The sequence below is a fragment of the Somniosus microcephalus genome, chromosome 13, assembly GCF_052327205.1.
Source record: "Somniosus microcephalus isolate GS21.2 chromosome 13, FLI_Smic_1.0, whole genome shotgun sequence".
NCBI lineage: Eukaryota > Metazoa > Chordata > Chondrichthyes > Squaliformes > Somniosidae > Somniosus > Somniosus microcephalus.
Window position 1 is genome coordinate 57,573,809 of NC_140999.1, and position 13,190 is coordinate 57,586,998.

Here is a 13,190-nt window from a genome sequence, read left to right on the forward strand (position 1 = left end):
ACGAAACTAATATAGTCTTTTATTTGGATACAAATGTAGAAAATGGTGAGTTTTGTCCTTCTCCAAAATAAGAAACTCTTACCATTCCAGTATAGGGGTAGGAAGTCTCGGTGTCTATTCCACCATTGTGCTGTATATACTTAAAGGCTTCTTCTACTCGTCCACCGTGACACCCCTTGTTGCCCTGGTGTCGGGAACAGTCAACGAGATTCTGTTCACTCAGCGAGATGAGTTGACCTGACTTCCTGAAGATCTGACCCTCTAGTGACCCAGTCGCACTAAACGCCCAGCAGGAGCCACAGTGACCCTGGTAATGCAGCAATTAAGGTGAATAAAGTCACTCTCTGTTTCTCTGAGTTAGAGATCAATATAATCTGTGATTCAATGTCAGTGTGATTCAATGATGTGTGACGTGTCATTCACCACAATAAAAAAATCATTATTTCAAGAAATTTTCCTCAACTGTTACTATGGTGGTAGTTATGTGATATGATTACTGACACAATCGGTGATGGATCAAGAAGAGACTGTTATGGGTTTTAAGAAGGAACTAGACAGGTTCTTGTCAACATTTGTGTTCAGGGTTATTGGAAATGCACCAAGGGAATACTGTAGATAGGTTGGCCAATGGTCTTCTCCTGTCTGAAACTGTAACTTAAATCTGCTGCTATACAGCAGTATAATTTAAAATAGCATTTTCAATGGGACAGCAACATATGTGAATGGCAGCAGTGTTTTCCTTCAGTTGAGGAATGTGTCAATCTTTTAGCGGAGTAGGTTGAAATATTAATAAATAATCCACCATCATGCCCCAAATTATTCTTTAGTATGTTTTGATTATGTGATTTTCTTCACTGAATCTTTGACAAACATCTCTGACAGAAAAACAATGAGCACTCCTCAAATAGTCTAACAGTGAGACTGGGCTGTGATTTACTTAACTCAGTTGGAACAGAAAAACTATTTAAGAATGTATTTTTTCACCTGATTCTTCACTTCAGTGACATATCCTTGTCCACGCCAATCGATGGTCTGAGGAACTTCTACAAAGTCATACTGATGCAGCCTTGGCCCATTGAGAGCCGTGCTCTGTGGGTTTCTTTGAACAAATCCATTCATGAGTTGGTTGAATTCCTCACTGGTCTAAAGAAAATAAAAGATTAAAATTAGGGTTTTACAGCCAATGAAGTGCTTTTGAAGTATAGTCACTGTTGTAATTTAGGAAACACAGCAGCCAATTTGCATACAGCAAGGTTCCACAAACAGCAATGTGATAATGACCAGATAATCTGTTTTTAGTGATGATGGTTGAGGGATAAATATTGGCCAGGACACCGGGGAGAACTCCCCTGCTCTTCTTCGAAATATTGCCATGGGATCCTTTAGGTCCACCTGAGAGGGCAGACAGGGCCTCGGTTTGACATCTCATCCGAAAAACGGCACCTCCGACTGTGCAGCACTCCTTCAGTACTTCACTGGTTGCGTCAGCCTAGATTGTGTGCTCAAGTCTCTGGAGTGTGGCTTGGATCCACAGCCTTCTGACTCAGAGGCGAGTGTGCTACCACTGAACCTCACCCTCAATCTCACCTTGTTAGAGCCCCTCCCACTGCCTTCCTCTGCCCCAGTCCTGTGGTGTTTACCATTAAACTGATGAAGTGGCAGGCATCTTTTAGATTACATTACAACATTCCCACATTACAACAGTGACTCCACTTCAAAAGTAAAGCACTTTCGTGAAAGGCGCTATAGAAATGCAAGTCTTTTCTTTCTTTCTAGATTTTCATCAATACTCCTCCTGAGGTACCCAGAGTCATTCACCTGATATTTTCTCTCCCTTTCTGTGAGGAACTATTTTCTCAACATCAATCTTTCCAACTTGCATCTGCACCAACGATATTAATAAATATTATTTTGGACTTCTCTTTGTTTTATGTTATAATCCTTAATGCTCCTGATACCCATGAATCACAGCAACTGGTTGCTTACAGAATTCCATGATGAACAAAGAAATGTGATAAACGCTCCATACTCAAAGTTAGAACCATATAAGAGGGACATGCTTCACCATCCAAATATAGCAGTGACTCAGGAAGCAAGCACTCTAGAGCATTCCAACACTCCCCAGATCAGCCCACAACACTGTCCACAAGCCAATTTGCAAAGGTCATTGCTTATCATCATGAACGCTGCACCTTGCATACTGCAAGCTATGCACTTGTGATCTTCGGTCAATTATGTAACTGTTATTTAGTTCAGTGATGAATTAGATGCTTGGCCTAAAGGCTCCTGGTAAACCTTGGATATTGCTTTATTTCAGAATTAGATGATACTTCAAGATTTTTGGGAATATGGTGGGTTTGTTTTTCTGGAATGATGGGCTGAATCTATCTTGTGACCTTATTAGTTGAAAATTCACAATTAACATAATTCAATATCATATTGGATTCCTCAATGGGGTAATTTAGGGGATAGTTCAGATTGATTGATAAGAGCCATTCTGGTTGACTGGTAAAGAAAGAACTTAGATTGTATTTATGTAGCACTTTTTCATGACATCCCAAAGCACTTCACAGCCAATAAGCTACTTTGAAGGGCAGTCATTGTTGTTTTGTAGATATTTGTGGCAGCCAGTTTGCGCAGAGCAAGATCCCACAAACAACAAATGAATGAATGGCCAGATACACTGTTTTTGGTGGTATTGGTTGAGGAAAGAATGTTGGCCAGGACACTGGGAGACCTTCCTGGTCTTTGAAAAGTTTACATTCACCTTAGCTGGTGAATGGGTCTCAGTTTAATGTCTCACCTGAAAATCAGCACCTCCCACAAAGCAGCACTCCCTCAGTTGTGGAGTGGGGCTTGATCTCACAATCTTCTGTATCAAGAATGCTACAAGCTAAACCAAACTGACACTGCAAGTAGAGCGAGACTGACATAAATAGCCACTGTATGATTGACACTCACCATATCACCAAAGTGATTCATCTCCATGCAAAATGTGTGTTTACCCATTGAATGCTTCAGGTTATGACGTTCAATTTTTTTGAGGTTTTTCTCCCATGTTATTCTCCTCCAATTTTCTTCATTCTAAACGTAAAAACACAAGAAAAATTGATCATTTTATAACACACTAAGACTCACGCCCAGAATAACAGATCCGACACAGAGAATCGAGATAGCTAGGAGTGATTACAAGGCAGCTCTCTGCTCAAAGATATTCAGATTGTGGTTGAAGTTGTTAGTTTAAGATATGATGTTAATAACTTTGTGAAATTAGTACATGGAAAATTAACAAGTGTGTTAACCACTGTGCTAAATATGTATAGAGCATCATGAAGAGTTTTGATAGCGTAAATAAGGAAAAACTCTTACTGTCGGTAACCAGAGAACACAGATTTAGGGTGATTGGCGAAAGAGTCAGAGGCGCGATGAGGAGACATTTTTTTACGTTGGGAGTTATGATGATCTGGAATGTACTGCCTGAAAGGGTGGTGAAAGCAAATTTAATAGTAACTTTCAAAAGGGTACTAGATAAATACTTGAAGGAGAGAAAATTGCAGGGCTATGGGGAAAGAGCAGCGGAGTGGGATTAATGGGACAGTTCTTTCAAAGAACCAGCACAGCCACGATGGGCAGGATGGCCTCCTTCTGTGTTGTAAGGTTCTATGAATCTATGACTTTCAGCCTCCTCCCCAATGCTGTCACAAACCATTTTTCGGTCTTCCCAGACCACATCCCAATCCTTCGTTAAAAAGAATGTTAGTCTTCTCTCAGTGCTTGGCCAAAGTCAGTCTTCAGTCAACTACAGGACATATGAGAGAGTCTCTCTCTCTAATTTCCCTTCCTTTCCAGTGGAACGGTACCTCAGATCTGTGCTTCCCCTGATCGCACGGCTGAAGATTGAGAGCTCACCATGGGGAAAGAGCACCTCCATGTGCTAGGAGTAGCCAACTTTAAACACATTCTTTATCAACTCGCTTACCGTTTACTGTTACTGCTGGCATACAGAAGAAAACTTTCTTCTAAACATGGAACAGTGCTGACGCAATACTCTGGTATAATGTGCAGTTTATACAGTCTTCCAGACCCTTCAGTCTCTTAGCCCACTTTGACGCATCTTCTACATTATATAACATTATGTACATTTGTAATCACACTGGGCCTTTTCAAAACCTGAGCTGATTTTGCGTCAGTAACCATGCCTTTTGAGTTTATTGTGGCACAACCAACACTGTTGTGGGAAAGCAATAGATGTTAGTTGTTACGTCCGTGTATAAGACACAGACTGCGGAGAACGGTACAACAGGTGTTTACTCAACGTGGCTCACACTGCAACTGATCTGTACAGATTACTACTCAGGGCTATATACAGGTGTGGTCACTGCCAGTACTGCAGTATACATGAGCTGTAAAAGATAGTTCCCCACTTAAAGGTATATACATTACAATTCCTCCCCTTTTAGATTAACAGTACCATAACACTCATTTAACAATTAAATATCAAACTAATTACAATTAACACTTTTAACATGCAACATTAGCTGAAAATAGTCTATTTATATATTCAGTCTTTGTGGAGGCTTCCTGATCCTTTCTGGATAGCGCCTTTCCCGAGTGTCTTGCTCTTGGTGCGGAGGCGATTCTGGCCCCCTGTCATCGGTTGGTTCATCAGCTTCCGATGCTACTGTTTCTGGGGTAGATGTGACCTGTACGTCGGGTTCATCACCAGGTACGTATGGGCGAGGCATGGGGTTGACTTTTTCCTGTGACTCTAGGATCTGGTCAGCATGGTGTCTCACGATGCTCTCCCCAACGTCCACTGTGTACATTAGTGGGCCCTGCCGTGTGCATATTGTAGTGTATGTACCCGTCTACCTTTAAGAGAACTATTGTATGTAACCGTTCACCTTTAAGAGAACTATTTTAGGTGTGGCACTACTTTGTTTGGCTTCTGTATAATGTAATACCGACGGTGACCACACCAGTATATAAGTGTTGTGTCAGGATTTATTGGGCAGATTCGCCCTGACCTTCGAATAGTAAAGTCCTGTTTTAAGTTACTCTGGTAGTCTGTGTATTAATTAACTAAACAACCCACAGACTTTACAGTGGCGACGAGTCCGGTCGTACCTTGCGGCAACAATACTTCCGAAGCAGTTAACGAGCGTCGAGAAGAGGCAACCGCCCTCGTCGTTCTGCTGGGAGAAAACTCGAGGCTACAGAACTAGAAAGGAGGAAGAATTTAGAGACAAAGGCTTCCATCAGCAACAGGCACTGACTGTCCCTTCTGCCACGGTGAGGAGTGAGCCGATCAGCATGAGAAGCAAGGCGGCCACGGTGACTGTGAGTAAGGGAAAGTAAAAAGAATAACCGGAGGATAAGGGCGGTGCACTCGACCACGGTCGAGGGGGAAAGGAGCCGAACAGAAGTCGGGTCCAGAGGCGCTGAGACTGGGGCAGCGTGGAGCAAGGAAGCCACGGTACAGACAGGCTGGAGGACGCAACGGCGTCGTGAGACAGCTAGACCACGACCGACGAAAAAGGCCGGGCAGCGACCGAAGCCACGAAGCGCTGCGACCGGGAACGTAGGCGCGGGAAGAGATAAACTCAGCCGCAGCCGGGGAGGGAAGCACCGGACTGCGAGAGGGCTGGGAGGCGCGATTGGGAGCCGAGCGAGCGGGAGAGGCAGAGCCGACCAAGGGAGACTGAGCGAGAGCCAGTCCAGCGGCTGAAATTGTTCTCCGTCAACGGGGTGTACCCAGCGCCGGTAGAGCCGAGCGAGCGGGAGAGAGACAGAGCCCGAGCAAGGGGAAGTGAGCGAGAGCCAGCCCAGCGGCTGAAACTGTTCGCCGTCAACGGGGTGTACCCAGCGCCGGTTGCCCTGCCGAGAAAAGGGAAAGCACTGAAGCCGACGCGCAGGCTGTGAACCTGAAAGCCAGCGGCCGTTGCCCGTGGGGAAAGTGTACCCCTCCCACCAGGGAAGAAGCGCAGGAAGCCGCCATTAGGCGGGGAAGAAGACAGAAGTGGGAAACCGCCATTGAAGTGGGCGGGGAGAGAAGATAAGCGCAGGAAACCGCCATTTTCGCGGGAACCGCCTTCTTGAAAAAAAAAAAAAAAATTTTTAAAGAAATAATTCGTGGTGTTTATCAGGAAGAGAGGAAGATGCCTAAGTGTGGTAACATCAACGATTTTAATTCTGAGGTAGAAGACTGGGCCACGTATGTGGAACGCATTGAGATCTATTGTGAGGCCAATAAAATAGAAGAAGATGACAAAGCTATAACCTTGCTAAACTCGATGGGCGCGAAGACATACGGGCTCTTGAAGCATCTACTATCACCAGCTAAACCGACGGATCAGACTTTCGATGATATTGTGGCTGTTCTGAAGGATCACTTGAACCCCACACCGTTGATGTTGGCGGAACGATTCAAATTCTATGCGAGAACGCAACGGAAAGACGAAAGCAACGCAGAATACTTGGTCGAACTGCGTAGACTAGCGAAATACTGCCAGTTTGGAGGGAATCTGACAGAGGCATTGTGAGACAAGTTCGTGTGCGGATTGGCAAAGGAAGGAACGCAAAAGCAACTACTCGAAGAGAACGACCTTACACTTGACAGGGCTGTCCTTATTGCAGCATCGCACGAAGCCGCAGCGAAGGGAACTGCGGAAATGCAGCTAAAGACAGCGGCACTCAGTGTGGATCAAATTACCTCGACAACAACAAAATGTTATCGTTGTGGGAAGACAACACACGACCAGAACCAATGCTGGTTTAAGAACCAGGAATGTAGGAAATGTGGCAAACTGGGTCACATAGCTAAGTATGCCGGTCGGGGAAGAAGACCAACAACCAAAGGACCAACAACCAAAGGAAGCCATCACAGGAAAAGTACAACAAGGTACACAAGGTGGCTGAGAAGAGTTCAGACGAACGGAATTCGGACTCAGACCCAAACGGCCAGGAGCTGGGTAGTCTGAGAATTCACAATGTGAGTAAGGAAGCTGACCTACAAACTATCTGGGTCATGCTAAAAATAGCTGGAGTCCAAGTGAAAATGGAGTTGGACACTGGATCAGCTCTATCAGTCATAAATCGAAGGGATTACCACCAGCTATTCTCACATATACCCTTAAGAGATAACAAGTTTGTATTGCAGACATACACAGGGCATAAAGTATACCCCATGGGAAAGATAAGAGTCAAGGTGAGAGATAGGGGTAAAGAACACCCAAGAATGAACTTATACGTACTACCTGAGGGAGGACCACCACTTCTAGGACAGGAGTGGATCAAGAAAATAGACATGGAATGGCACTATCTAAAAGCCATAACGAGTGAGGACTCGGTGCAGACAATCAGCTCAGATTCTGAATCGGATGACGATAAGACCAACCCAAATGTGAAAGACAAGGCTAAAATGGACTTGCCGACTAAGGTTGGAAAAACGAAGGCATGCAGAAAGGCTTATGCTCCAGAGAAGAACAAAGTTTCAGAACAGATCTCCACCGAACAACGACAACATAGTTTGACAGAGAATTCTGAGTCTGTTCAGTTTAAGGACATATCCATGACGGAAGAACACCGAGCTCAGACTCAACTTTATTTCAAATTACGACAACAATTAGAACAATTGAGTTACCGTCTCGTACAAGAGATGAAAACAATGAAAAAGTTCTATGACACCGAATGGGAGAATCTGGAAAGACAACAGAAGCAGCTAGCTCAAGCAGAGAGCGACCATAGAGCCATCGTGACCAATCACCGATCACATCTCCCTTATGCTGTTCAGGAGTTAGAATATTTGCAGAAAGAAGCAAATGAAGAGGAATCTTCAGGAAGCCAGGATTTTATTCCAGTTCTTCTCTACGACTCCTTACAAGCAGAGTTTGAGAAGTTGAAGGAACAGTATGAACAGGCCCAGGCTACAATCCTGGAGGTGGTTAACTCGGCAACCTCCGAAAAGCTAGTTCAGTGGAAGCATATGAGCAACTAAAGGTTGAACATGAGCAAGAAGTCCAAAGGCTGCAGGAAATTCTTGATGAGCTCAAGGCCAAGACAGACTCATCGGTAGAAGTTCCATCCATAGATGAGAAATTAGAGGTGAAAGACATGGCAGAACATGAAAGTCAAGATGTCCAAGAACTCATAAAAATATTGAAGGAAACCCAAGACAAATATGAGGCGGCAATGACCGAGGTTCAACAACTTGAAGAACAGATTCAACTGGGAATTCTTTCAGTGAAAGAAAAGGCAACTGTAAGAAACACAGAGACTGTAAGAATGGCCCCTGAACATGAGCTAGAGAGCATCAAGGCGCAACTTCTCCGAGCGCTTAAAGCCAAAGTACAAGAGGAAAAAAAGGTGAAAGCATTGGAGGAAAAGGTGGATGAAATGGAGAAGACTCTGATCCACAGGGTCCCCGTGGAAGAGTTAACGGTCAGCCAACTCCTTCATATGCTGAGAGACAAGACTCTGCAATGGGAACCATTTGAACACGAGCTTCAATCACAGAAATCACAGAAACCCCACAGTGCAGATAGAGGCCATTTCGGCCCATCGAGCCTGCACCGACACATATCCCACCCGATCCCCGTAACCCCTACACCAACACATATCCCACCCTATCCCCGTAACCCCACGTATTTAATCCCCCTAACACTAAGGGTCAATTTATCATAGCCAATCAACCTAACCCGCACATCTTTGGACTGTGGGAGGAAACCGGAGCACCCGGAGGAAACCCACGCAAACACGGGGAGAATGTGCAAACTCCACACAGAATCTTCAAAGGGAAGGGGTTCGGCGCTCTCAAAAGTTTGGGGAATAGTTGAGGTTGCAACACAGATTTTACGGGGCTGCCGAAAGTACGCTGAATCACGTCAATGTGAACGACAGAATGTTGAAACAGCTGCTCCAGTAGAAGGATTGAATAGCCCGATCTATCAATCCCCGATGGAAGGGGAAGTATTGAAATCACAAATGAGGCCATTAGTGAAGGATTGGCAGGAAACCCAGGAAGAGCGGGATGAATATGAACGCATGAAGAAGTCTCTTCAGGAAAGATGTCTAGGGAGGGAACAACAGTCAGCTAACGTCCAGTTGGGTAAGGAAGAAGTAGCAGGCCCTCTCGCTAGACTAGCTCAGGACGACACCGAATATTACCATGACCTGTTGAGTGACACGGAATATTACGATGACTTGGTCTGCCCAGCTTGTAATGAAAACTCCCAAAGTGCAGAAATCAGGATGAAACACTTAAAGTCTAAGGAACATAGGGAGATGGTGGCGCTACAGCTGGCAGCAGATAAGGGAGCCCCAAGAGTCTCCAAGAAGCAGAAAAGAAAAAGACGAAGCAGAAGACGATAACCATCTAAATCATTATCACTTCTATCAGATCATGCACGTGGGCCCTACGAAGGGGGCCAAATCAGCTGGAAAGTAGGAAAAATTACCAAGGCAGTCCAGCTGTTTGTAAAAGTCAGCACTGCTGGTTCAGCAGGACGGAAGTTCAAGCTGTTAAGCCAAGGGAAAGACTATTGGATGAGTCACGCTAGAAATGTGAACCGGCTACACCACAAAGATGTTGTTCGGACCGAGTCAAGACCAGAGACTGAATCTGTGAACTGTTCCTGCAGAGACTGAATCTGTGAACTGTTTCCCGCAGAGACTATATCTGTGAATTGTTTTACATGAAGTTGATTATATGTTATGTTTAATGGGGAATAAGTATGTTGTAAGCTAAAAAGGGAGGATTGTAGTGTATGTACCCGTCTACCTTTAAGAGAACTATTGCATGTAACCGTTCACCTTTAAGAGAACTATTTTAGGCGTGGCACTACTTTGTTTGGCTTCTGTATACTGTAATACCGACGGTGACCACACCAGTATATAAGTGTTGTGTCAGGATTTATTGGGCAGATTCGCCCTGAACTTCGAATAGTAAAGTCCTGTTTTAAGTTACTCTGGTAGTCTGTGTATTAATTAACTAAACAACCCACAGACTTTACACATATCGTTCCTGGCTGCCATTTTTCTGTTCGGTAGTCGCGGGCCAAGACTGGTTGCCCTACATTGAAGCTCCTTGTTGGCTTCTCATGGATGTGCTGGAATTGCTTACTCTCAACATCTCTTCGTACGTTTGGTCTAAGCAAATCCAGGCGAGATCTTAACCTTCGGTTAAAGAACATCATGGCTGGGGCCTGGTTGGTGACTGCATGTGTCGCATTCCGGTAGGCGAAAAGGAAATTGTCCACCTTGTGCTGCAGCGGAATGTTGTCATTGTACATAGCCTTTATTGCCTTCTTAAAGGTTTGTACAAACCTCTCAGCCAATCCATTTGTGGCTGGATGATACGGGGCGGATGTGTAATGCCTTACCCCATTCTTTTTCAAGAACCTCCGGAACTCTTCGGACACAAACTGTGGTCCGTTGTCGGAGCAAATCTGTTCTGGCAAGCCATTACTGGCAAAAATGGTCCGTAGGACTGCAATAGTTTTCTCCGTGGTGGTGGAGGACATTTTGATGACCTCAGGCCATTTCGAGTGCGCATCCACGGCTATTAAAAACATTGAGTCCATGTATGGACCAGCAAAATCAATATGCACCCGTTGCCATGGAGATGAGGGCCACTCCCATGTGTGTAGAGGGGCCTGTGGTGGTGCATTTTGGACTTTCTGGCATCTTGAGCAGCTCTTGGTCAGGTCTTCGATTTGTTTATCGATTCCCGGCCACCACACATAAGCCCTGGCTAGGCTTTTCATTTTTACCCCTCCCAGATGACCCTCATGAAGCTCATTGAGCACTCTATCCCTTAACTTGGGTGGAATTACCACTCGGGATCCACACATCAAGGTCCCCCGGTACACTGACCGCTGTTCTCTCCTTGTCGAGAATGCTGGCAACAGTGAGTCGCCATGTGCTGGCCATCCCTTCACCGTCAAATCATATACCCGAGACAGTGTCGGGTCATTTCGGGTTTCCTTTTCGATACAAGTGTTAGTTACCGGTAGGTATTCAACTATAGTCGAATGGAATATTTCGACAGGATCCACTGCTGGTGCTTCCTCCGCAGTAGGCAGTGGCAGGCGTGATAGCCCATCAGCATTTCCATGCTGTTTCGTGCCCTTATATTCAATCTCATAGTGGTGCGCCCCTAGAAAAAGTGACCATCTTTGTAGTCGTTGCGCAGTCATCACCGGAACGCCCTTCTTCGGATTAAAAATTGAGACAAGAGGCTGGTGATCAGTCAGCAAGGTGAATTTCTGCTCGTGCAGATAGTGATTGAACTTTTTCACTCCCCACACTAGGCTGAGGGCCTCCCTGTCAATCTGGGCGTAGTTACGCTCGGCTGAGGCTAGTGATCGTGATGCAAAGGCTTTTGGCCTCTCTGAGCCATCCGAGAATTTTTGCGACAGCACCGCTCAAATGCCGTAGGGTGACGCATCACATGCCAACCGAATTGGTAATGCCGGGTTGAAATGGGCCAATACCTCTTTCGATGTGATTAGTGTTTTGCTCTTCTGGAAAGCTCGTCTACATTCGTCACTCCACTTCCATGGCACCCCAGTTTGCAGTAGGGTGTTCAGTGGGTGTAGTATTGTAGACAAATTTGGCAAGAACTTATGGTAGTAGTTTACCAGCCCGAGGAACGACCTCAGTTGTGACACATTTTCTGGTGCTGGAGCCTTAACTACTGCCTCAATCTTCTCTGGGGACTTATGCAACCCCTCTTTATCAATAACTTGGCCACATTACGAGATCTGTTTTCTAAAAAACTCGCCTTTGGGGCGGTTAGCTCGGAGCCCATATTCCTGCAATCTAGTGAGCACCTGCTCCAGGTTGGCAAGGTGATCACTGTCATTTTCGCCCGTGACCAGGATGTCATCCAAATAACACTGGGTCCCTGGGATCCCTTGCAGGACTTGTTCCATTGCCCTCTGCCAAATAGCCGGAGCTGATGCTACCCCGAATACCAGCCAGTTGTATTGGTAGAGACCTTTATGGGTGTTGATTGTGAGGTATATTTTTGATGCTTCTTCATAATCATAATCAACTTTATTGTCATTGTTAGTGCACAAGTGCAGTACAACGAAATGTAGGCTTGCGGCTCCCGAGAGTGTACATTTAGATTAAGACATTTAAACATTCAACATTCATTTGGCTTGTAATACATTAACATAAACATAATAAAGTGCATTGGCAGATGTGCAGGCTTTAGAGTTTATTTGTGGAGTTCAGTAGGATGACAGCCCTGGGAAAGAAGCTGTTCCTAAATCTGGTTGTTCGGGTGCGAATGCATCTGTAGCGTCTCCCAGATGGCAGGAGGGCGAACAGACTGTGGCTGGGGTGGGTAGGGTCTTTGATGATGGACCGTGACGTCCGTAAACAGCGTTTCTGGTATATGTGCTCTATGGTAGGTAGCCGGGTGCCGGTAATGCGTTGGGCAGTTTTAACTACCTGCTGCAGGGCTTTCCAGTCATCGTAGCTACAGCTGCCATACCATACTGTGATACAGTTCGTCAGGATGCTCTCTATTGTGCAGCGGTAAAAGTTAGAGAGGATCAGGGGTGACAGGTTACATCCCTTCAGCCTCCTTAGGAAATATAGGCGCTGCTGGGCCTTCCTCACCACAGAGGAGGTATTGAGGGACCAGGAGAGGTCTTCCGTGATGTGGACTCTGAGGAACTTAAAGCTGTCCACCCTTTCCACCATAGCCCCATGGATGTGGATGGGGGTGTGACTTCCGCCTTTAGACTTCCTGAAGTCCACAATGATTTCTTTGGTTTTCTTGATGTTGAGGTCCAGGTTGTTATCGGCGCACCACTTCACGAGATGCTGGACCTCCTCCCTGTAGGCTGACTCATCGTTGTTGGTGATCTGGCCTACCACCGTGGTATCATCCGCAAACTTGATGATGGTGTTGGAACCATGAACAGCCACACAGTCGTGGGTGAAGAGGGAGTAGAGGAGGGGGCTCAGCACACATCCTTGTGGGGCCCCCGTGTTCAGGGTCGGGGGGGGGGGAGGGAGGTGTGGTTACCTAATTTGGCAGACTGGGGTCTGTTTGTTAGGAAGTCCAGGGTCCAGTTGCAGAGGGAAGTGTTCAGGCCAAGAGTGTGGAGTTTGGTGGCCAGCTTGTTGGGGACAATAGTGTTGAGTGCTGAGCTGTAGTCTATGAACAGCATTCT

The 13,190-nt window shown here is 45.7% G+C and overlaps 1 protein-coding gene across 5 annotated transcripts in view; it reads right to left on the reverse strand.

The window, feature by feature from the left end:
• The window catches only part of LOC147108343 (procathepsin L-like), an 87,981-nt gene that overhangs the window by 50,278 nt on the left and 24,513 nt on the right, over positions 1-13,190 (reverse strand). For 3 of the 5 annotated variants that reach the window (XM_086004940.1, XM_086004936.1, XM_086004937.1), the window contains exons 3-5: positions 2,962-3,084; positions 985-1,143; positions 83-307 (exon numbers count right to left, since the gene is read on the reverse strand). In XM_086004940.1, coding sequence (XP_085861066.1) covers positions 83-307; positions 985-1,143; positions 2,962-3,084 — 507 coding nt within the window. Of the gene's footprint in view, positions 1-82; positions 308-984; positions 1,144-1,281; positions 1,511-2,961; positions 3,085-13,190 lie in introns of those variants that run through there. The other 2 variants (XM_086004939.1, XM_086004941.1) reach the window with 2 other exon arrangements.